The sequence below is a fragment of the Scheffersomyces coipomensis genome (assembly GCF_036884675.1).
Source record: "Scheffersomyces coipomensis strain NRRL Y-17651 chromosome Unknown DFJ63scaffold_1, whole genome shotgun sequence".
Lineage (NCBI taxonomy): Eukaryota > Fungi > Ascomycota > Pichiomycetes > Serinales > Debaryomycetaceae > Scheffersomyces > Scheffersomyces coipomensis.
Window position 1 is genome coordinate 1,066,506 of NW_027042892.1, and position 25,135 is coordinate 1,091,640.

At 30.4% G+C, this 25,135-nt stretch overlaps 11 protein-coding genes across 11 annotated transcripts; 6 read left to right on the plus strand and 5 right to left on the minus strand. All coding sequences in view use genetic code 12, as the record gives it.

Annotated features, from left to right (window-relative positions):
- Positions 1–260: 260 nt before the first annotated feature.
- DFJ63DRAFT_310488 (ESCRT-I subunit protein) lies at positions 261–887 on the minus strand (the record flags this gene model as incomplete). Its single annotated transcript, XM_064905607.1, has 1 exon — positions 261–887. One exon carries the CDS (start codon positions 885–887, stop codon positions 261–263), a length of 627 nt encoding a protein of 208 aa, XP_064764668.1.
- A 280-nt stretch (positions 888–1,167) lies between these two features.
- On the minus strand, positions 1,168–3,156 carry DFJ63DRAFT_332821 (uncharacterized protein; the record flags this gene model as incomplete). The annotated part of the gene is made up of 1 exon (XM_064907748.1): positions 1,168–3,156. The coding sequence occupies one exon, from the start codon at positions 3,154–3,156 to the stop codon at positions 1,168–1,170; it is 1,989 nt and encodes a 662-aa protein (XP_064764669.1).
- Positions 3,157–3,947: 791 nt separating this feature from the next.
- Positions 3,948–7,177, minus strand: MBP1 (transcription factor). Its single transcript, XM_064903939.1, has one exon. It carries the CDS (start codon positions 6,874–6,876, stop codon positions 4,030–4,032), a length of 2,847 nt encoding a protein of 948 aa, XP_064764670.1. The 5' UTR covers positions 6,877–7,177; the 3' UTR covers positions 3,948–4,029.
- Positions 7,134–8,662, minus strand: DFJ63DRAFT_20486 (uncharacterized protein). Its single transcript, XM_064903959.1, has one exon. It carries the CDS (start codon positions 8,439–8,441, stop codon positions 7,479–7,481), a length of 963 nt encoding a protein of 320 aa, XP_064764671.1. The 5' UTR covers positions 8,442–8,662; the 3' UTR covers positions 7,134–7,478.
- A 4-nt stretch (positions 8,663–8,666) lies between these two features.
- DFJ63DRAFT_316608 (uncharacterized protein) lies at positions 8,667–10,092 on the plus strand. Its single transcript, XM_064906712.1, has one exon. It carries the CDS (start codon positions 8,884–8,886, stop codon positions 10,018–10,020), a length of 1,137 nt encoding a protein of 378 aa, XP_064764672.1. The 5' UTR covers positions 8,667–8,883; the 3' UTR covers positions 10,021–10,092.
- EGD2 (Egd2p) lies at positions 10,093–10,700 on the minus strand (the record flags this gene model as incomplete). Its single annotated transcript, XM_064905447.1, has 2 exons — positions 10,093–10,387; positions 10,430–10,700. The coding sequence occupies 2 exons, from the start codon at positions 10,698–10,700 to the stop codon at positions 10,137–10,139; spliced, it is 522 nt and encodes a 173-aa protein (XP_064764673.1). The 3' UTR covers positions 10,093–10,136.
- On the plus strand, positions 10,506–13,031 carry OFD1 (oxidative DNA demethylase). The gene has a single exon (XM_064903940.1). It carries the CDS (start codon positions 10,991–10,993, stop codon positions 12,815–12,817), a length of 1,827 nt encoding a protein of 608 aa, XP_064764674.1. The 5' UTR covers positions 10,506–10,990; the 3' UTR covers positions 12,818–13,031.
- On the plus strand, positions 12,807–14,469 carry CBR1 (Cbr1p). The gene has a single exon (XM_064904072.1). It carries the CDS (start codon positions 13,246–13,248, stop codon positions 14,101–14,103), a length of 858 nt encoding a protein of 285 aa, XP_064764675.1. The 5' UTR covers positions 12,807–13,245; the 3' UTR covers positions 14,104–14,469.
- On the plus strand, positions 14,470–16,526 carry DFJ63DRAFT_20273 (uncharacterized protein). The gene has a single exon (XM_064903941.1). It carries the CDS (start codon positions 14,836–14,838, stop codon positions 16,276–16,278), a length of 1,443 nt encoding a protein of 480 aa, XP_064764676.1. The 5' UTR covers positions 14,470–14,835; the 3' UTR covers positions 16,279–16,526.
- GAP5 (Gap5p) lies at positions 16,481–18,671 on the plus strand. Its single transcript, XM_064903958.1, has one exon. The coding sequence runs from the start codon at positions 16,774–16,776 to the stop codon at positions 18,565–18,567; it is 1,794 nt and encodes a 597-aa protein (XP_064764677.1). The 5' UTR covers positions 16,481–16,773; the 3' UTR covers positions 18,568–18,671.
- TSC2 (Tsc2p) lies at positions 18,667–23,598 on the plus strand (the record flags this gene model as incomplete). The annotated part of the gene is made up of 2 exons (XM_064905448.1): positions 18,667–23,418; positions 23,488–23,598. Exons 1-2 carry the CDS (start codon positions 18,925–18,927, stop codon positions 23,596–23,598), a joined length of 4,605 nt encoding a protein of 1,534 aa, XP_064764678.1. The 5' UTR covers positions 18,667–18,924.
- Positions 23,599–25,135: the final 1,537 nt, after the last annotated feature.

Here is a 25,135-nt window from a genome sequence, read left to right on the forward strand (position 1 = left end):
AGAAATATAAACAGACCCGCCGTTACATGTTATATTATACTATACATAATAGATAAAAAATAGTTCAAAACTAATCTTGATCGGATGAATGGGTCCAAGATTGTCCAAGGGCTTTAAGAATCGATTTGGCTTTAAACTTCACCTCATTTTATTCCCTCTTCCGTATCCGACTACTGTCACCTATAAAATTAGATATATATAATATATCAATCGTTAATCATTAACTTCCTAGCCAATTGTATTTGAAATGAATGATATGCTCATATAAAGCCACTAACTCTTTCTTCATTAAACCGATTTAATTTCTCCTTTCTTAAATGATATAATTGTCGACTTTGTTTAAACTTCCCAATAAGTTCATTAAACTCCCCTTCATCAATATTACTATCATCACCTGTATTCTTACTACCAAATTTCTTTATAATTTGCATTGAATCTTCTTTATTACTTTCAATCAATTTTGTGAATTTATTCTTAATCAAATAATCCTGATTGAAATTAGATGATAATAATTGATATTGATATGTTTCTAAATTCAAAAAATCTTGATATATTTGATGAATTGATTTTAATTGATTCTTGATAATTTGAATTTGATTAATATATTGAGTTAATAATTGATCCAAGATCTCTTGTTTGATAACCCCTTGTAATTGACTCAATCGATCCACAATCGTATCCTGATGAGTCTTGTATGTTTCTAGATCCTTGATATATCCTTTAATCAACTCTTCATTATTAATAAATTGTTCAAAATTAGCATTGGGTAATCCTTCTAATGACTTAGGTAACGGAAATGGTTGAAGTTGATCTATCTTGAATGGTTCAATCAAGAGCTTGGAGTTCTGGGGTGAAGGTGGAGGTGTAGCATCATTGCGTAGACTCATACTGTAGTGTTATATATGTTGCTATGCTTTGTTATGACTAACTGATGAACTTGTTGTATGTTTGTATATAACTTCAGATGGATTGTTCATTCATTTTCCCCCAGACAACTTTTTTTTGGATGCCACAAAAAAAGTGCTACCAATACAAATTTAAATTTAATGATAATAAAATAATTAATACTTTTCTATAACTCTAAATAAAAATATATGCAAATAATAAAATAAACCGTAAAAAACATACACAAGAAGTAAATAAATAATGCAAATTAAAGGAAACAATCTAAACTAATGATCTTTCCTTTTGTTTTCTTTGTAATCTTTCAAGATTTCTTTGATCTCTCTTCTTTTGATCATTTTCAATATTACCATCAGCCCATTTTCTAATTCTTTCTCCATAGATATAACAAATAATAGGGAATGGAACACCTAAGATCAATCCAATGATACCACACATAGTATTAGCCCAACCATAATTCAATTTGGCATACATTTTATTAGCAAACAATGGGAAAGTAAATCCAAATAATGATCTAAATAAAGCAGCAGCGGCTACTGATGAGGCAGCATATTTGGTATTCATATCAATTAAATAACTTTGTAAGGCTTGGAATACACATACTAACCCAAATGCAAAAATGGCAGATCCGATACTTGGCATAATCCAATGTAATTCCTTTTGAACTGACCATCCAAACCAAATTAATCCAATTGGGATAATTAATGAAGTTGGGAATAACATTGGTAATCTATATTCTGGTTTTGGAATCCCATTATTTTTCTTAGTTAAATCATTATATGATTTATTAATTAAGAAAGTCCAAATGATAACTCCTAATGTAAATCCAATACCCATTGGAATATACATTAATCCAGTAATACCTTTATCAAAACCATATTGTTTTCCATAAATGGTTGGGAAAGTAACAATCATAAGATACATGAATCCATAAGTAAAAGCCATGAATGAACCTAAACCAACAATCATAGGATGAGTGAATAATAATTTGATAGGTCTAACCATACAAATATACATTTTACCTAAGGTAGTTTCACCATCTGCGATTTCATAAATAGTATGTAAATCTTGATTACCAGTTTGTTTTCTTAATTTATTAGCTTTTCTCTTTAAAAGGGTTGGACTATAAGTTTCTTTAAAGAAAATAGTGGTGATGATAGCAACTGAACCATTGAAAATACATAAAACATAGAATACCCATCTCCATTGTAAGTTTTCCACAATGAATCCAGCAATAACAGGAGCAATGACTGGTCCTAATAATGGAACTAATGAATAACCTGCTAAAGCCCAGATTCTTGATTTAGCATCGAATAAATCTGAAATAACACCAGCACAAACATTCATTGGGACACAACCGAATAAACCTCCAATGAATCTAAAAATCATCATTTGAGCGGTGTTTTTGGAGAAGGCACATCCAATATTAAAGAATAATGACATCCAACAACTAACGTCAAGAACTAATTTTCTACCAATGTTATCATGTTCACTTAATGGAGCAATGACTAAAGGTCCAATGGCCCAAGCTAAAATTTGAATAGAAACTACCATGGCAGCGATAATTTCATTAGTGATATGGAATTCTTCTTCGATTTCACTCATGGCCGGTGATAAGATTGATGATGACATAGGAGCTACTAAAGCATAAAGGGCCACAAATCCAATTAAACCTGCTTTTAAAGTGATTGGCCAATTTCTTGGATCTTCTGGATCATCAGTACCATTCCAAGTGATTAATTCAGGATCAATTTTATTAAATTCTTCCCCATCATTTTCAATTGGAATAGATGATTCAATTAAAGTTGGTTGATGATCAAGTTTTTCAGTTATTATTGATTCAGAATCAGTATCATCTTGATGTTGGGTTCTTTCAATTAATTCATTTAAAATTGTTGTTCTTGTGGCTTGTCTTTGTAATTCAATTTCTTCACTATCTAAATCTCCATAGATATCTTTAACGGCATATTCTTGATTAATATTATCTGAATTTGATTGATTGATTTCCCCTACCAAACTTTTTCGTATGATTTCAAGTGATTTATGAATAGATGATGTAGAGTTTCTTCTATGATTTGAAGAATGAGATTCTCTCCTTATGGTTTCTTGTTGAAGTTGTTGTTCATAATGAGATCTAGTAAATGCAATAGGGTTTTCATCAGATGAAGTGGTTGATGATGAATCATGAGTAGAGTGTTGTTGAGTTGTATACATCTCAAGCTTTTCAATACTTGAACTGTCGTCTGAACTCATTTTGTCTTTCTCCCTTGTTTGTTGTTTATATCTATAAGATGGAAAGAAAGAGGTATAATAACAATAATAACAAATTAAGTTAAATCTACATCTACAAATTTTACTGAATCAGGGAAACCCTTACTTATTAATATGAAATCTACGGCACTTACCCATATAAATCCCTATATGTGTTGTTATGGCTCTATGGCTTCAGATGCTGCCAAATTAACCAGTTGTGGTCTTAAGAAAATTTTTATCTCGGTTATTGACGCTAAATCAAAATCAAAAATGTTCTGTTCCACTCCGAGATAAAAAATATTTGCAACATTTTTTAACTATGAGACCATCACTCTCGGTTAACAACGGTAGACACGAACACGTCTGAAAAAAAATTTTGTATTGAATTATAGGGAAGAAGAGGCTGATAACAACAATTATATCGATTGATTATATGTCGGTTATTGAAGCTGGAAGGGATTATCTGATGAGTTTAGTTCGGGTAAGGTACATTATAAAATGATTTAGTTACTTCGTGTCTGTTCTGTATATAAAGGTATCGGTTATCTATGGTTAGTAACTCATCATCCAATATAATTACATTGTAGATCTATCATCATTATTGTGGCTAGTCTTAGATTTGCCTTATTTGGAAGTGTATGTAAGGCTATCATTGGTGGTGCTACCAATTATATATATATCATGGTCTACCCCACTGTTGCCACTCCTCTGTTATAGTGTAACAAGATTAACCGCTCGGGTACCATCTACTAAAAACACCTGGTACACTCCATTTCTACAACATTCTATACTTTACTTTCTAAATTCTTACATTAAAAGCGTATACGTCTTTATATATGGTGTTTGTCATTCGGTAAATGTCTTACTTAATAATCATTTCGACTTCAATAATGATTTCTCAATTTCATCAATGTTTTTCTCAACATCATTTTGATTCATACCCGAACATTTCGAAATTAACAAGGCATATTTCTTAACAATCGAATCATTAATACCATTACTAATATCGGATGTTGATGTCGATGATAAGTTTTCTTTATCAATTTGATTCAAGGAGAATTCGGATTCAAGTTTAGCAATCTTATCAATTAATTGTTTTTTCTTAATGATTTCTTCCGATAATTGAATCCCAGCTTGTAATAAATCTTGTTCTTCTTCTCCTTGATGTTGCTCATTTTCTTTCTCTTCATCTTTAATTTCTTCAATAATGGCCGAGAATATTTGTCTTTCCTTCACCGTCTTGAACCGAGATAATAATTGGTCAAATCCTTCTTTCTTTTGTAAATATGAGTAACTTAAATCATTAACTAATCGTTGAATTTCATCTTGAATAATTTGATCTTTCTTATGATCAATGTAATATTCGTGTTGATTGTCAATCTTTTTATTATTATCATTCTGTCTATTATGTTTATGATGTCTCTTTTTATTATCGTCTTCATCGTCGTCATCTTCTTCATCATCATCATCATCTCCCTCTTCCTTGACTCTACTATCATCAACCAAATAATCTAATTTAAATATCGATAATATAGCCTTTTGACTCAAGATTTTTTCTTCATTAAGAACTCTCAAAATTTTAAAGAAACTTAAAATATTTTGATCAGTTTCACTTAATTCTTTATCAATAGTATAAGCTAATTCGGTTAATTTTTCAGTAATCAAATTTGATGTTGAATTTTGTAAATTAATAGCAAGTTTAGAATAATATAATTGACTTTCAAAACTTTGGGAACTAATCGTACCGCCAATCACACTTTCACTATCCATTTGACTTAATGAATTAAGTCCATCATCAGGTTCACCATTATTATCTTCCAGATCTAATTTTAAGACATAATTATGAGCTCCTAAATAATCTTCAACCGTATATGATACTAAATTCCTCAATCCAAAATGAATATACTTATGATAACTTATAAACACTTTAATACATTTCTTATTCAAATTATAAGCGGCAATATGAAAGGCAGTATTTCCATCTGAATCTTGATGATTGATAAATTTCGATATCACATCCTTTTTATTGATCGGTAACTCATCATTGGTACTATTATTACTATTATTATTAGTTTCTTCTCCACTTTCTCCATCATCAGATGCTTCGATTATCTTATCGATTAACGTCTCCATGTAATATCTGGTGAATCTTTCTTTATGTTTCTTATCATTTTCAATCGAGGTTATATGATGTAAGACGGTTTTATTTGAATTATCCACTAATAATATCGATTCCAATAAGATTTGTAAAATCGAAGGGAAATTCTTTAATTGGTATGAATTAACAAATTTAACTAAAAACATTAATGGAGTTTCACCCTTATTATTCCTAATTTCAGAACTGATCTCAAACGTATCTTTCAAAAACTGTATCATTTGAATATTAGCTAATGAACAAGCCCAATGGAATAACGTATTACCTTCATTGTCGATCGGTTGATTAATATTGATCTTATTGAATGGTTCAGGTGGATTTAATATATTTGGTGGTATTTCAGTTGATCGTATTTTTGTATCATCAGTAAGATAACCTAATAAGTTGGAAAAATATTCACCATAGATTTGATCTCCATTAGCAATTGGTTGACTGGCTGATATTCCTGGTGTATGGGTATGATATTGCAGCAAACTATAAGGATCATGATGTCCATTATTATTGTTGTTGTTGTTGTTGTTGTTTTGTGTATTACCATTATGAGGATGTGGATGATTATTATTGTTATTATTATTATTATAATTATGATGTACTCTTTCAAATGAATCTCTTGAAGTACCAAATAATTCTTTACTTCCAAGTAAATCATCACCCACTTGCGAATCAAAACGTAACGGATCATTATCATTTCCTCCATTCAAAAGATTACTTCCATTTCTACCTAGATTAGGATGATGGTGACGACGACGATGACGTTCAACATCATCTTCTACATCGTCTTCATCATCTTCATCATCGTCACTTTCAACCAATTCTAAATCTTCATGTTTAAGATTCATATTGCTTGACATTATTTGTAAGGCATCTTGTTCGGTATCTTGTCTTGATAAAGAAATTGGAGCTGTGACTGTAAACGAAACTTTTGAATTTGTATTGAAAGTACCAATATTTGGACCTGGTTCTATAGGGGTAGTATCTGAATGTTTTAAATTTGGTTTTGCATTTAAGGCAACTCTCTTTGGTCTTCCTCTTTTCTTAGCTGGTTCCCCTGGCAATACTCCTGCGTTTGGAGAAGTTTTATTTTTCCTTAAGGATGCTGCTGTAGTTGTAGATGATGATGCGGCTCCTGTTGCTGCTGATGATTGTTTACTATTTGCAGATGCGATGATTCCCTGACGTTTGGCTATATTCAAAGCAGATGCATGATTATGTTTAGGTGCTGGAGGTGGAGTTTCAGATTTACCTTCGATATATTTAAATTCAAAAATTGGTCTTAATATTTCGAATACTCCGAAATTCCTCGCAATGTCTGACCCTAAATTTAAGGGGACATAAGTTCCTTGATATTTACCATATCCACCTTGAACTTTCTCATGAGTACCAGTTTGAACATCTTTTTCTAATATCCTTGTTCTTTTTGCTTTAGGGAATTTAGCAATCTTTAATATATGAGTTGCATTTATCCAAGAATCTAGTTTCCTTCGCATTATAGGACCTTCAGGAGTCACGAATTCAAATACAGGGACATTTGAATAAGTCGCTGAATATATTTGTGAATTAGTCATGATGTGATTGATGATATGAATAATTGATGTTTAGAAATATAAAGATATGAAAATTAAGTGTTGATTATTGTTAAATAAAAAATTGTTATAATAAAACGATGAAACTGAATTGAAATAGATTGAAATAAAACGTATGGAATATGGATTGTACTAATTCGATGAAAAGTAGTAATTTTAATTGGTGTCTGTGATAGTAATTAGATATGGGATAGAAATGATTCTAGATTTACTTTAGCTATTGTTATCGTGCTGCTGATGCTCCGTTTTGTAGTTAGAGCGTTTCTTCTTTTCAAAACAACACAATCAAACCAAACTTTCTTTCTAGGTAATGAATTCACACTCAGAACATACACTAACAAGAATAGATTAGTCTTTAATTATACAATCTGATGATATCTTTTGCTATGAATGGTTGGAGGGGTTACAGTTCATGAATTCCTTATTTTTAAACTTTTTCTGTGTTTGTAAATAGAAGTTCGAGAGAGCATTGGTAAATCCAGTTTTATATGCAGGTACCACGCTAAAAGTAAGTTTCATTTGGGCTACCAGAATAGTATAACTATAAAGTTTATTAAATAAATGTATATTAAGTATATATATCTCTATTGTCCAAAGATTACATGGATTAATCTATAACAGAACAATGCTATTAATGCTACTAATAACATGACTCCATACGATAAGTACTTTCTTAAATATTCATAGGTTGAGTTGTTAGTAGTATCTTCTGTTAATGGAATACTAACCACATGTTCCGCCGCTTGTAAACAAACATCTCTTCGTTTAATCAATTGACATTGATTAGGGGGTACTTCTCGTTTTAGGATGGCTTTACCTAATAATATGCTAGTATATTGTTCCAATGATGGATTGAAAGTTAAAAATGCGTATTCTAATATGCTTGATTCTCGTTCTATACCACTGGTTATCTTTTCAATTTTTCGTAATTGTTTTAAAATTGGAGCTGTTATTTCCAGTATGGTACCCATATCATCTGTTATGGTGGTTAAATGATATAAATATTGAGCTTTCTGTAATGATTTGGAGATTGATGTGGTTTGACTTAATAAATATGGAATTAATAATTTCTTTAAATTATTGAAATTACAAAAGAATACATCAATACATCTTAAAGTTTTAAACATGATATCAAATGTTTCAATAGTACTATCCAACATTAAAATAGTGAATTTCTTAATATTATTTTCATAATTCTTTTCTTCCCAATTACTGGCAAGTTTAAATGGATTGGCATTGAAGTTATTCAGAGTATCTTCTCCAAATAATTCATTGTAATCACCTTCCAATTTCAACACATTTAATTTGGCTTTATATGCCATCAATGTTATATCATCATAATTAGGGATCTTCTTAAGTAAAGTGGAATAGATAGTTATGATATCAGCATAAAGATGAACTAATTTCTTTAAATTTATAAGAAATTTGAACGTAGCATTATTTAAACAATATTTAAAAAGCTTGGAATGAGCCAATAATAAATGAATATCTGCTTGTGATAAATTGTCCCTTAGAGTTATTTTCCGATCACCTATAGTATAAGTCATGATGTTATCTTTTCAAACTTTCTGACTGACTGCAATCAGACGTAATAAACTGTGATTTGGAATCAGACTTTGAATTGGTGAACGTTTAAATGTTATGAATTCTAGATTAGTTACAGTTGAATGTAATAATGTAATGAAGCAATGATAATACTTTGAATTAAGTCTTAATATGATACAGTATGATATATATACAAGTGATGATGATAAAGATGATCCAATTCAAGATGACTAAAATCTCATTTCGTTAAAAAAGTTCCAGTTCAGTTCAGTTCAGTTCCATGCCTCACTTTTTTATTTTGTTATGTCACACAGGGAAAATTTAGAGACAGCAAGTTCAAATTTCTAAATGGCAAAAGACGTTTAAAGGGTCCAATTGATAGATCTTCATCATTGAAAGCAATTCAGATTGAGGTGATCATTGGATAGTGTTAAGTGTTAAGAAATGTTTAGTCTTTTCAAAAGAAGTGGATTCAATCCAGATGAGTTTGAGAAAGAACTTAGCACCATCACTCAAACCATATCGACTACGAGTCAGCAAATACTGAAATTGAAGAAAGGAAGTAAAACTTCAAAGCATGTGGTAGGTCGTTTTTTCATCTTGACATATTTGTTATTCCTCGCATATGATTATTTCACTTTACCTTCATCTACCAAGTTAACTCGATTACAATTGTTTATCAAACATCAATCCAGAGAACAATTCCTTATATTGGTATTATATCCTGTATTAGGTTATACGATTATATCAATTGTTCATTATTTCTATGCATTCTTGATTAAAAGTAGAACTAATAGTTTAAATAATTTGAAAAAGAAACATAAGTTGAAGATTGAAGAATTAAAGAAAATAACTAATTTTAATGCTACAAATGCTTTATTAAATAAATTTGGTGATGAAAAGGATAAACCAAAACCAAAAGTACAACCCCAACCTCAACCACAAGAACAAGGAAAAGGAAAACAACAACGTAATAACTTTCCTTCCAATATTGATGTCAATAAATTATCAGCAGATCAATTGAAAAAGTTGAATATAAATATAACTCCTAATCAAGCACCAGTAGTACCAAATCAACCAATCACTACTACATCTGCACCATCATCAATCACATCAAAAGCACAAATAGAAGCACCATCAGTTCCTACTGCCCCTACAGAAACAAAGAGAACATTCCAAGATCGTATCTTGGATGTGTTAATTGGATCGGATAATAATGAATCAGTTGAAAATAGATACGCATTAATTTGTTATAAATGTTATACTCATAATGGATTAGCTCCTCCCAATACAGAGAATCCTGCCACTATTAAATTCAGATGTTTACGATGTGATACTTTGAATGGTCAAGGGGTTTTAAATGAAGAGTTGAATGATATAATTAATGGTAATAGAAAGGAAGAATTTGTGGAGAAAGTGGCGGAAGCTGAAGAATCCAAGAAAGAAGAGTCTAATCCCGTGGAAGAGAAAGTAATCAAAGTGGAAGCTGCCAAAGAAGAATCCGAAGCTGAAAGGCCAGTTGAAGAGACTACTGACACTTCCGAAAAGGATGTAGAAGAAAAAGAGAAAGCAAAGGAATAAATGTAAATATAAATCTACAGTATATAGTTACCAATTTTATAAATATACGAGATATTAAATAATGATATTATTATCTATGTTATTAAATATGTATATACAAATATTTTTTATCTTATTTAAGAAGATAATTCCATGATAGCATTAACCATATCACCATCATGTTTTCTTAAAGCTTTAACAGCTTTAGCTCTTGAAACTTGGGTTTGTTCAACAATGATATCAATATCCTTGGCATCTAAACCAGATTCATCAGCATCACCTTCTTCTTCTTCAATAGTGGCTGATTTAGTTTCATTATCAAGAGCTAATTTTTGTAAATCAGCGTTAATACTTTCTGGAGTTTTATCTTCATGAGAGTGGTCATGACCTTCATGATCATGGTCGTGATCGTGACCTTCGTGGTCGTGACCTTCGTGTCCTTGTTGAGCTTGAGCTTCAGCAATTCTCTTGTTGATGTCATCAACTTTAGCTTCACCGAAAACAACATAAGTACCAGCAGCAGACTTGTAAACATCTGGTTGATCAATGGCGTAAATTAAGTTACCTCTTTGTTTGAAAGTAACTCTGGTAATACCTTTAACTTGTTTTAAACCTAATTTTTTGATGATTTCTCTGGCTTTCTTTTCGTTCTTTGGGATGACGTTAACGTCAGCACCGGCTGGGATTTCTTCGATAGACATTGTACTTGATTTGATATGAATTGTATCTGATTCTAAAAAGAAAGAAAAGTCAGCAAAAGCTGAAAAATTTGAAATCTCAAATCGTTTGAAAAATTGTCGACAAATTCTCTCCACTAAAAAAAAAATTTTCGACTTCTCAGTCATGTGCTTAACTGCACATGATCTCATCTAGACCATCTTAAAAACATGGTCTGATACAAGACGTATGATGTAGTCGTTTAAATTTTTCAGATCAAGCTGTTAAAAAGGATTTGAAAAACTTCTTCCATAAGGGTAAACGATTCATTATCATGACTAAGAGACAAGAAGAAACTCAGGATCTGAACGGACCAAGTTCTAAGAAATTGAATATTAATTTCAATAAAGAAGAAATCAAATCATTCTTCAATCAAAAGATCTTTGATGAAACTTTTCAAGATAATTTACAAACAGAAATTAAAGAAAGTCAACCTTATAGATGGGGACATTTCACTGAATTGGTAGATGATACGTTATTAAGACAAGTTCGTACTGAAGTTCTTCATGAAATAGCATTCACTAAGAAAGAAACTGATATTTATAAAGTATTCCAATCGGGAGATTTAGCTAATTTATCAGGCTTAAATTGGGATGATTTATCTAAATTACCATCATTATATAAATTAAGAAGTGCTATTTATTCTCAACAATTTAGAGATATTGTTTCCAAAGTTTGTGGATGTGGGAAATTAAGTGGAGTTAAGACTGATATGTCAATTAATGTTTATAATAAAGGATGTCATTTATTAACTCATGATGATGTGATTGATACTAGAAGAGTTAGTTTTATCTTATATATGCCTGAACCAGATAAGGTTTGGCATGAAAGATATGGTGGATCCTTAAGATTATTTGATTCTATTGTACCTAATGTCCCTCAAACTGATTTTTATCAAAAATTTACACCTCAATTTAATCAAATGGCATTTTTTACAGTTCAACCAGGATTATCATTCCATGATGTGGAAGAAGTTAGAGAAGATAGAAAGAGATTAAGTATTCAAGGATGGTTTCATATTCCTCAACCTGGTGAAGATGGGTTTATTGAAGGTGAAGAAGAATCAATCATTGGGAAATCAACCTTACAATTATTACAATCCAAGGAATTACAAGAATTTGATTTCCCAAAATTGATTAAAAATGAGTTTGATGAGATTGAAATTAAACATTATGAAGAATTTGAAAATGTGGGACAATTTACCAAACTTGATATTGATTATTTATCAAAATTTATTAATAAAAATTATCTTAATAATGAAAGTTTGATTAAGAATTTATCGGAAAGTTTCCTTAATGAATCAATCTTAGAATTAAAAGAGTTTTTAAATGAAGATTATGCTCTGACTTTACGTGAATTAATCAGACATGAAGAATTAAACGTTAAGATTCCAATTAAAGTTGATGAAATATCTCAACCTTGGAAATGTGCCATTCCACCTCATAAACATCGGTTCTTATATATCGATGGGAAATCAAACAATATGGATATCACATCTGCTGAATCGATCAATTTCACTAATTCAATTGGTCCTCAAGAACTACCTAATTTTTCTCAAGTTAAAAGTGAAAAAGAAGTTGATAATAAATTGATTGAATTAAGTCGATTTTTAAAATCGATTGTCTTTAAAAAATGGTTAAAATTAATTACAAATTTAGTATTGGTAGGTGATCAAGTTTTAATTAGAAGATTCAGACCGGGATCAGATTTCATCTTAGCTACTAAACAAACTGAAGATCTCTTATTGGAAGCTACATTAAATTTAACTCCTAGTGCTATTAATCCAAAGAATTGGGAATCAGGTGAATTTGGAGGGTATGAATTATGTATGTCTAGTGGAGGAGGTGATGGTGAAGATGATGAAGAAAATGATGAAGAGGATGATCCTGCCATTTATAGAAGTAATGGGGATGATAGTGTATTATTTACCAATCAATGTCAATGGAATTCATTAACTTTAGTATTAAGAGATAGTTCAGTATTGAAATTTATTAAATATGTGAGTATCAATGCTAAGGGGTCAAGATGGGATATAAGTTGTCAATGGAACATTCAACAAGATGATGATGAGGAGGAGGATGAGGAGGAGGAGGAAGTATAAGAATAGAGAAGATATCTAGACATGTAAATAGTTACTTAGATCTAATAAAGCGTTAATGACATTTGAAGTAATAATATCCTGTTTAATAGTGAGTCGGATGATATATCCATGTAAGTTACAAACTCCATGATATGAATGATTAATTAAATTAAAGTTTAAATTGACATTTTGCAACTTATTCAATTCCAGGGGTCGGGAGATGGTGTTAATGTTAAACTTGACTGTATTAAGTAAAATGACATATGATAATGGGATCATTTTACTTAATTAGGCAAAGAATAATCCGGGTAAACAAAATTGGATATTTTTCAGAATCATGTCGCTCTTTTTTTGAGATTGGATGAAATCAAAAATTATATATATATAACAGCATACATAACACCAATTTATAATTATCCATTGTTATCCATAAATTGTCGATCATCATCATGAGTGAATCAAGTGAACCAAATCCATTGATTGTCTTTGCTACTATTGCTACAATCATTGGTAGTTTTATTGCATTATATTTTTATAAAATTTCATTAAAGAATCAACCAATTTTAAAACCTGATGAATTTCAAAAATTCCCTTTGATTGAAAAGACTAGAGTTAGTCATAATTCATGTGTTTATAGATTTGGATTACCTAAGAATGATGATAGATTAGGTTTACCTATTGGTCAACATATTTCCATTGGTACGACTATAAATGGTAAAGAAATTGTTAGATCTTATACTCCAATTAGTACTGATGATGAATTAGGTTATTTTGATTTATTAATTAAAACTTATGAAAATGGGAATATTTCCAAGTATGTTGAATCTAAAAAGATTGGAGAATATGTTGATATTAGAGGTCCAAAAGGATTTTTCACTTATACTCCAAATATGGTTGAAAGTTTTGGTATGATTGCTGGTGGTACAGGTATTGCACCAATGTATCAAATAATTACTGCTATTTTAAAGAATCCAAAGGATAAAACTAAGATTAATTTAATCTATGCTAATGTTACTGAAACTGATATTTTATTAAGAGCTGAATTAGAACAATTTCAAAAAGATCATAGTGATCAATTTAAGATTCATTTTGTTTTAAATGAAGCACCAGCAGGATGGAAAGGATCAATTGGATTTGTTACTCCAGAAATCATTGATAAATATTTACCAAAATCAAGTGAAGATACTAATTTATTATTATGTGGACCACCACCAATGATTGGAGCTATGAAAAAAGCAGCTGTAACTTTAGGATTTGCTAAAGCTAAACCAGTTAGTAAATTAGGAGATCAAGTGTTTGTATTTTAGATAGAGAGGTTGGTTTTTTTTTTTTTAGCTCATACTAAAAAAGAAGCATAAAGTTTAATCAATTGAAGTAAATTTGCAGAGTCGGTTAACCATTTAAACTTATTCAATATTTAGTTAGAACCTTTTGATTATAGAATGAAAAATATCATTAACGTATTACATTGGGGTAGTATCCAGTAGTAGAGATCAGTAGTAGTTTGCGGCAATGTGAATGGTTATGTTATATGATACCATTGAGTAGTATCAAGTCTTATGTAGATCGTATACAATTTAAAGAATAGACGATATTAAAAGTATATTCTTATAATTCACTATATATATAAGGTGATCTATTTCGTATAGAATCAAATTATCAGATGTCTCTCTTTCTCTTTTCTATGCGTTACGACATCATTAAACGACATGGACCTGCATATACATTTTAACTATTGCAGTGTGGATGTTTCCTGCAGAAGTGACAAAATTCCGGTAATAAACTGTAAAAGCAGTGATTTTATGCTTATGGTCACCTGGTAAAAGAGGTGCGGTAATTATAGGGGATAAATAATAGAACAAAATAAAAAAAGAAATGATCACTTCGCAACAAACAAAAAAATGCATTTCATCATCATCATTAATCAAATAAATATAAAAACGTTCTGTTCCCTTTTACAACACATGGTTTAAAATCTATTACTGTTTCCTTTTACCATTCAAGTTTTAATGTCATACAGAATATAACACATCTATCAAATGCATACGTATAGTAATAGTCTAGTGATAGTACTATTATCTCTCTTGTGGATTGCGACCGCTTTCCCCGTGGAGGCTGGGGTTGAGGATCACTACACCCCACAACAACAACAACAACAATATAAACCTCATAAACAACAACAACAAAAACATCATCAACAACATGATCATACCAAATACAAAACTTCAAAACAAAACGTCTTATTCCAATTAATCGAAAATGATGAAGAACGGGAGATTCAAATTGAAAACATCCTTAAGAATCCAATCAATTTCAAAGGCTTTCCTCCTATTGTAAGTTTACCCACTAAAGATCAAAGAACTCTTAAAGATGGTGAAATCCCCAATTATGTCATTGATTATGCCCCTTTGGTCCATCTCTATAGTGAAGAAAGATACTTACCTTATGATATCAAGGATTATTTAACTAATTTCCATGTTGAATTCCCTAATGGTACTCATGTCCCCGGTACGGAAGATTTAAATATTGAAATTTTTGGTAATTTATCTCAAAGTTACGATACGTCTGAGCTTTATTTAACATCAAATTCTGATTTCAGTAAGGATCCAAATTGGTTAACTGGGATTAAAAATAAACCAAGTTTAATCGATGGTGAAATTAAAGATGCTCCTGCTACTTTAATCGTGGTTGATAAAGGTAATGGATGGGTTGATTCTTATTGGTTTTATTTCTATTCTTTCAATTTAGGTCCCTTTGTCATGGGTCAAGGTCCTTATGGTAATCATATTGGGGATTGGGAACATTCATTAGTTAGATTCTATAATGGGGTTCCAATCATCGTTTGGATGTCAGCTCATGGAGGTGGTGGAGGTTTCTATTATCATAATTTAGAAAAATATCTGTTAGATTCAAAACATCCCATCATTTTCAGTGCAAGAGGTACTCATGCTAATTATCCTAGTGTAGGACAATATCCTCATGATTTACCTTATGATATCTTATCTGATTTTACCGATCGTGGTCCATTATGGAACCCCACTAAAAATTATCTTGGTTATACTTATGATGGACAATTTGTTTATCCTGGTACTACCAATCATAATTCAAAACATACAGGAAGAGAAGAATCTTATTTTAATTGGTTATCATATAATGGTCAATGGGGTGATAAACAATTGATTATGAAAGATTCAAGACAAACTTATAATTTGGTAGCAGGTTATAAATTCATTGATGGTCCAAAGGGTCCATTAGCTAAAAATTTATTAAGATTATCACCATGTGAACGTACAAAATGGTATAATTTTTGGGGAGGTTGTAATGTCAGACAAAATATAAAATGGGGAATTGGAGTTGAAAGTGAAGGATATAATTGTGGAAATTTATTCATGTCGATTAAACCAGCATTTATAAGAAAAACTTTACAAAGATTTACTTGGGGTGGAGGTTTATGTTTCTTAATGGATATATTTTATGGTTAAATTTAAAATAAAAAAGCAAAAAAATAGAAAATTACAAAAATTATCAAGGTGAGAGTTTACTCGCAGAACAACATATATATACATACATATTAATGGTAACAGATCATATCTGTTAGATCTATAATATTTTCATTTCTAACTAATACTAAGTTTAATATACTTTTTTATTTATTAATTTGGTAGACCATATTTAGAGTTGAGGTGATTTCCTCTTACCTCTACTGATGTTATTCTACGGCATTTCTCAAACAGCTAGTCATTTTTAGCTGCAAATCAAAAAATTTCTTTTTTTTTGTCTGTCTCCTAAATTAGGCAAATGCGGCTCTTTTTGTCTGTGAGTCGATTTTATGTCTGTATACCTTTTTGATGAGCAGCAGTGACTAAAAAATAAAAATTTTAACGAAGGCTGCAACAACAGATGGTTAATTATATACATCTTTTCTTCTTTCTTATTCAACCATTGACTGTTACACAAGTCAAGACTATAGAGTTAATATGGTACCAGAAGAATCAAAAAAGTCCTCTTTGGGCTCCACTAAAGAATATTCTGTCAACAGTCCTATTTCAACTCAAACTCCATATGATGAATTAGTATCAGCCCCATTACCACTTTCAAAATGGCAACTGTTTAAAGATTCATTTAAACCAGCTACAGAATATGAAAAATTACATAATATCGAAGAATCAGATGATTATGAATTAGAATCATTAACTGATATTCAAAGAATCAATATTAATACTTCAAAATCACCCTTAAAGAGAAAATTAAAAAATAGACATTTACAAATGATTGCCATTGCATCATCGATTGGTTCAGGTTTATTGATCGGGACAGGTAGTGCTTTAAATACTGGTGGTCCCGCTGGTATTTTAATCGCATGGGCTTTAACTGGAGCCTCTATCTTATGTACCATTCAAGCCATGGCGGAATTGGCTGTCACTTTTCCTATTAGTGGATCATTCAATGTTTATGCTCTGAGATTCATTGATCCAAGTGTTGGATTTTCAGTAGCTTGGAATTATTTCTTTCAATTTTTAGTATTATTACCTTTGGAATTAGTAGCAGGTTCAATCACTATGAAATATTGGAATACTACTATTAATCCTGATGTTTGGGTTTTAATCTTTTATGTGGTTGTAGCTTCTATAAATCTTTTTGGTGTTAGAGCTTATGGTGAAGCTGAATTTTTATTTTCAAGTTTAAAAGTAATGGCCGTCATTGGATTTATCATTGTTTCTATTGTATTAGTGGCTGGGGGTGGTCCAGCAGGTCATTATGTTGGTAGCCTTTATTGGCATATCCCTGGTCCATTTGCCAATGGATTCAAAGGTGTTGCATCCGTTTTTGTAACTGCTGCTTTTAGTTTTGGTGGTACTGAATTAGTAGGTTTAACTGCTGCTGAAGCAGATCAACCAAGAAAATCATTACCAAAAGCTACTAAACAAGTATTCTGGAGAATTATGATGTTTTATATGGTTTCAATCACTTTAATTACATTCTTAGTGCCTTATAATTCCGATCGTTTATTAGGAGCAAGTTCAGTTGATGTTACTGCTTCACCATTTGTCATTGCTATTCAACAAGGTGGTATTCATGGATTACCATCAGTTATGAATGCCGTTATTTTAATCTCTGTCATTTCTGTGGGATCATCTTCAGTATATGCCACATCAAGAACTTTAACGGCCTTAGCTGAACAAGGTTTAGCACCAAAAATCTGTGGATATGTTGATAGAGCCGGTAGACCATTAGTAGCTATTATGATCACTAATGTATTTGGATTATTAAGTTTCATCGCTGCTAGTGGTAAACAAACTGAAGTTTTCGATTGGTTATTATCTATCTCAGCTTTAAGTTCAATTTTCACTTGGTTATCAATTTGTTTAGCTCATATTAGATTCAGAAGAGCATTGAAAGTTCAAGGTAGACTTACTGATGAATTAGCCTTCACCTCCCAAACTGGGGTCATTGGATCTTGGTTCGGTGTGATCTTAAATACTTTAGTCATTATTGCACAATTCTGGTTATCATTATTCCCATTGGGTGAAAGTCCAAATGCAGAAGGATTCTTCGAAGGTTATTTAGGTTTTGTCATTTTAATTATCTTCTATTTCGGTCATAAGATATGGAGAAAGAATTGGATCTTATTCATCAGAGCTAAAGACATTGATATTGATTCAGGTAGAAGAGAAACTGATCTTGAAGCTTTAAAACAAGAATTAGAAGAAGAAAGAGCTATTTTACGTTCTAAACCTTTGATTTATAGAATCTACCGTTTCTGGTGTTAAAACCCCCATGTATATCATCCCTCCCCTCCCCTTGTATATTAGTCATCTCTCTCATGTTTTGTATATATTCAAAACCTCCCTCATAATGCATTATATCATATATTTATTTATAGTAACTAAAATCTGTAGTTAGATGAGATGGAAATTAAAGTTAAGTTGAGATGGTGATACTTCTACTTGCAACCGAAAAAAAAAAAATAATCTGGAGTAAAAATAAAAAAAAAAAATTTCATGCGTTTAAGGTTGTCTGGAGCAATACCATCCACCAAAGTCAATATAATACCATCTATAAGTAGAGTTAGTGAATGGTTACAGGTGTGATATAACGAAAGATAGAGCTTACGTGAGTCAACCATAATGTCAACACATCATCCTACTATAGCTACGTCAGGTATAGGGAGTGTGTTTAAATCATTAACCAAGACTCTAAAATCATCATCAACGGCAAAGAATGTGCCAGTCCTGATTAATGCTTTGGTTGTAGGGGGTGGAGGTGATCTACCTCAACTATTTCAACAATTACAATCGAGTTCATTATCAACCAGAACGTCAGCGGCCGTTAAATTAACAGAATCATTGGATAAATATTCAATATCATCTATACCTGAAGTATGGTATTTAGCTCGAGATTTATGTGATCAACGAATGCTGTCTCAAACAAGACGAGTGGCATTGAAATTGTTAATCCTGTGTATCAATCATGATGATGATGCAGTAGGGACCAAAATACGGTATTTCAGAGATATTATAACTTACTGTCAATTGAAATCAAACGTTAAGATTGATCCTGAGTATGATTTATTCCTTGAAGCTTTAAGAGCTTTAACTAATGAAGGAAGAGATATTCATGATTTCTGTATTTATGATGAAGATAAAAACATTGATTTATTTATTCGTTCAAGTTTAACTATACTATCGCAAGATTTATCAAAAGAATCAGAAGTTAATAATTTAATCAATACTCTTGCATTTATAAAGAATTGTTTAAAATATAGTTTTACCATCCTTGACGAAACTTTAGTCATATCAATCATTTCCATAATCATGATTATAGGAAATCAAACCACTAATAAACTAATCATATCATGTATCATAGACCTTCTTCATGCCATTATTCTATTCGGTACCATACCGGCAGATTCATTCGATCATATCATTCATTTATTCAGTAATATCTATGGATCAAACCTCGATGAATCATTAAACAAACGGATTTGGGAATGTATTGACAGTTTATCAACTGAAGACTCGATTCAACTTATTATTTCAAGTTTAAGTAAATCCATTGTCAATCCAGGCTTACAAGCTGTCAAACAATCCGATTCTATTAATAATCCCGCTATTCAATCATGCATAGGAGCGATTGAGATCATTCAATTAATCCAAATTGTCAATGCGGCAGAAAATAGACCATCAATCGATTATTGTTATTTGAATATTTATCAATCGATTAAGATAGCGATATCATTTAATATTCCCATTATAAACTCGGTGATATTAAGATACTTTGATCGATTATTCTCCAAGGATTCATATCGAGAAAACTTTAATATTCAATTCAATGAATCCTTTGATAAGATCTTACCCTTCCAATTATGGTATTCCAATAGTATATCCATGTTTGAAGTGTTGAAGAGTTTAAAGATAAATTCAGAACAAGATGAAAGTTATTTACAATCAATTTGTTTATCATTACAACAATTATACGAAAATCATGAATTGAAATGTCCTCAAGATAAATTAATTAATTTTTTAATCCAAAATTATAATATCTTGATGATTGAAAATATTCGATTCGTGTTGAAGTTTTATAATGAAGAGAGATTATGTACCCTTTTAAATCCGTTTTGGAAAGATAATTGTTTGAAGATTTTGAATTATTTTTATTATAATTCGACCAATCTGGAATCTAAAATCGAATGTTTAAGAGTGATTAAAGATAGTATTGAAATGTCATCTTCCATATTCACCAAAACAAGTATGAGTTATGATATTATATTCGATATACTTAAAAAATCCCTCTTTGAAAAGGATGAAATCATAGCGGATTATTTAATTGATAACTTATTCATCTTCCTAGCGTTGAATACTTCAAGTGCTGAATTCAAACAATTATGTAATATCTTCATCTTCCAAATTGAAAAGACAAAACCAGCTCATCAACAAGATAATAGTAGTAAATTAAAAAGTTTTGTATCATTAAGTTCTATATCCCAAACCACGTCAAATCAGAACACTTCGTCGCCGTTATTCTTCTTAAAGATTGCTAAAGCTATAGCTCGAGTATTCTTGGTATGCATTAATAATAATAATGGTGAAAAGGCTCAAGAATGTTATAATTTGATGATTAAAATGGCTCAATATGCTATGATTAATAATGATATTGATTTATTATTAGCGATATCGAAATGTTTAATCAGAATCCGTGCCACGGCAGAAGGAGAAATGTTTCTTTCTAAACCTACTGATATGACAGGATTATCATTGGCGTTTAAAAGAAATAGTGAAGATGCAAGTTTTAATAAAGATATGATTAAACAATATAAATGGGTATATCCTGAAATCATTCCTTATTTACCCGATAAATTATATGATAAACCTTCCAAGGCATTGGTCATTAAGGATTCTTCAGAACCAACCACAACTACTTTCGATATAGATTTATCAGAATGGTTTAAGATTGTGCTTGATATCATGCAACAATTTTTCGATTGGGAGATTTATTCTTTTATTTGGGCACATTTTTGTTCTCAATTATCGAACATCAACTTATTCATTCAATATAACGAACAAATCGTTAAATTAAAGAATATCATTTGTGATCAATTAACATTGAATTTACCTTCTCATATTAAATTCCCTCCAGATATTACCAAAGCTGATTTACAAGTTACATCAGTAAGAACTTTAACACCATTATTAGGTTATCAACATAAATTTTCTAAATATGATAAAGATCAAATTATAAATTCGTTGATTATTGGATTAGGATCATGGGAAAAGACAGCTATTCCATGTATAAATATCCTTACTGTGTGTTGTTACGAACTTCCCTTATCAGTTAAGAAATATTTGGCGGTTATTTTAACTACTTTACAAACCAGAATTACAAGTGCATTTGCTAGTACTCATACATTAGAATTCTTACTTTCATTAATTCATTTACCTTCATTAACATCAAATTTCACTTTGGATGAATTTAGACGAGTATTTGGAATAGCGTTTAAATTAATCCAATACTCCAATGATATCATTAAAAAGAGAGATAATAATAATAATACTGACAATGATGAAGATAGGAAGAATATCTTACAAGCTCATGGGGTTGATGCTCAAGTGGATCAAACTCCATCTAATCAATCCACTCATTTCACACCTATCCTTTCTCAATACATGTTATCATTATCATATAATGTTATTTCGACATGGTTTTTAAAAATCAATATTAATGATCGTAAGAAATTATCCTCATTTATATTGAAGAATCTTATCTTATGTAATGAAGGGAAAGAATTAGATGATCAAACTATAGGATATCTTGATTTGATTATAAGATTCACTTATAGTGATTTACCGTTGAAAATTATCAGTTCAACTGCCCCTGGGAAATTAGGTCGGATAAGTAAAACAGCCAATTTAAGTAGATGGATTATTGGGAATAGTATATTAAGTATAGATACAGATTATACTAATGGGAATACGAATTTGATTGTGAGAAGACCAACTGGGGTGGCTAAATTAGTGATTAAATTAGAATATGATGAAGAACATTATAGTATCACCAAGACGGATGTGATTAATCCTAATTATTTCTTATTACAATTATTTGATCATATTGATGTGAATCATAAAAATAATACCTCAAAACCGATCCCAATTATGGAAGATTCGATTATTTTAAGAGCTTTGAATGTGTTAGATCGTATCCCTACCGTTGAATTTCATAAAATTGGAATCATTTATATTGGTAAAGGTCAACAATCTGAAAATGATGTATTATTGAATAAGATTGGATCGAAGAATTATCAAAATTTCTTATACAAGATTGGGAAATTAGTTAAATTAAAATCGAACCCAAGTCAAATATATATGGGATCATTGGATACGGAGAATAATATCGATGGGGAATATTCAAGATATTGGAGAGATACTACTACTCAAGTTATATTTCATATCACTACTATGATGAATGATCCTAAACTTTTATCAAGTGATGAATTATTGGATGATGAAAAACAACGAATTATAGAATTAAAGAAAAGACATATTGGGAATAATTATGTTAATATTTATTATGATGAATCGGGATTAGACTTTAATTTCAATTTAATTAAATCTCAATTCAATTTCTTAAACATTGTTATCTCCCCGCATACCATTTCCACATCTTCAATTGAAAGACATGAAATCAATATGGAGACCAACAATAGTGAGAACAACCTTAATAATAATGGAGAATTTCAAGATCGATATTATAAAGTGAAAACATTTAGAAGATATGGAGTTCCAGGTGTGTTTGCCACTAGTCATTTTAAAATCATTTCGGAAACGAATTTACCTAATTTTATTCGAAACCTAGCTATATTAGCCGATCAATTTGCTAATGTTTGGCATGCGAATTTATCAGGATCATTTATATCAAATTGGTCTCAAAGGGTTAAACAAATTAAAATCTTACGAGAAAAGACGCTTTCAAATCATGAAATGTTAAAACAAGAAGAATTACAATCGAAAATAAGTAATGAAAGTCATATTAGTAATATAACTACCACCCAATCATTATTTGATCAATTACAACCCAATATTAATAGTGAAAGTAATAGTAATGGATCCACTATCGGAATGTCAAATGTAGGATCTCAAACCCATAATAATAATAATAATAATAATGGCGGTATGGGTATGGATAATGATGTTAAGGATATTAATGATTATAAATTTGAATACTTACATAATGATAATGAAGATGGAAAGACCCATCCTACTGATGAATTATATCAATTGGTTGAATTCAATTCTTATACGTTTTAGAATTAAGTATATATAATTAATAATAATTGAGTTTAATGTTGTAAGTTTTATCTTTGACTGCAAAAAGAGGGGACGATGAGTCGCATTCATAATTTATTTTTAGATTTAGTAAAAATGGTTATTTTTAGAATCAACCAGATCATGAGTATATTAAGAAATGAATGATATGATATATATATTGAAGTGAAAATTGATTAAAACGATAGATTAAACAATTAATATCGTGTAGATCAGATCATTCATCTGAATCTGAATTGATCTATAAAATGTCAAACATGATAGATTATGATCTTGACACAGACGACATCAAAATGATAATCATGATTCTTTTATTATATACTCGATTTGGATATTATTTAGTACAAAGTAGTGGAATAATTTTGAGTATCATGTCAAGAATATTGCAAATATTTTATTCATTTGCATTGGATTAGAGGAAGATGGAAGGTATGAGAGGTTATGAGAGGTAGGTATAGATACAAACTCTTCAATTGCAATTGGACTAAGAGGAGTGTTATAAGCTTAATACTAAAGTCAAAGATGATGGTAATGCATTGTAGTAGGCGACTTAATTGTATATATATCTATAGATCAATATAAATTTATACTAAATTTGGAAATTTTGTGGTTTTTTGGTTGACCCGCGGAATTTTTGGTTCAATTCGTATAATTTTTCCGAAGATAAGTTTAATAGGTACTAAGCCATTGTCCACAATTAATTAAAGGTAGATAGATAAAAGATATGAAATTAGTTAGGGGCAGATAATGAGATACACTCGCTACTTTATCATACATAGGGAGTTTAGAACGTAGATGAAATGATGAAGTATTATCTATAGTTAAGATTAATATAAGTAAACATGAAGGGTTAAAAGTCATATGCCAAAAATAGGTAAAGTTAAGTTAAGACCCCATGTGTCGGGTGTAAACTACGGAAGTAGGCTACGGAGGTAGGTAAACTATACATTATGTCAAAACTTTAACTTAGACATAAATTTCAGTTAAGTTTTTTAGTTATAGCAATTTTATGACACTTTTTGAATATGATAAAAAGTTCTCACTGGAAGATGAATGGATGGTTTGGTAGACCATTTATTTGATAAAGTAACATAGCATTAGAATAGTTATTTCCTACCAATCATGATCTTTCCTATCATTGGTCATAACAATAACTACGACGTAGTCGTAGTTATTACTACCACTAGATTTAATATATGTGGCTTATCACGTGTATACTCGTTATAAAATAAAAATTTGCAATTTAACCATCACAATTAATCATCACAATTACGTAGTCGGTTAACATAATTAGAAATAGCTTGTAGTAGTTAAGTAGTAGTTAAGGAGTCAAATGATTTGACGGGGTTAAATATGGATTTAGAATATTTAATTACCGATATTTGGTTGAAAATGGAAAAATGCTTATTGTTTCCATAATCAGTATTTATTTTTATAGTGTTTGTAATCAGTGGATGGAAAATGGTTTGTAATTCATTCAAAATTTTATGATCTTCAATTATTTTATTTATTTTATTTA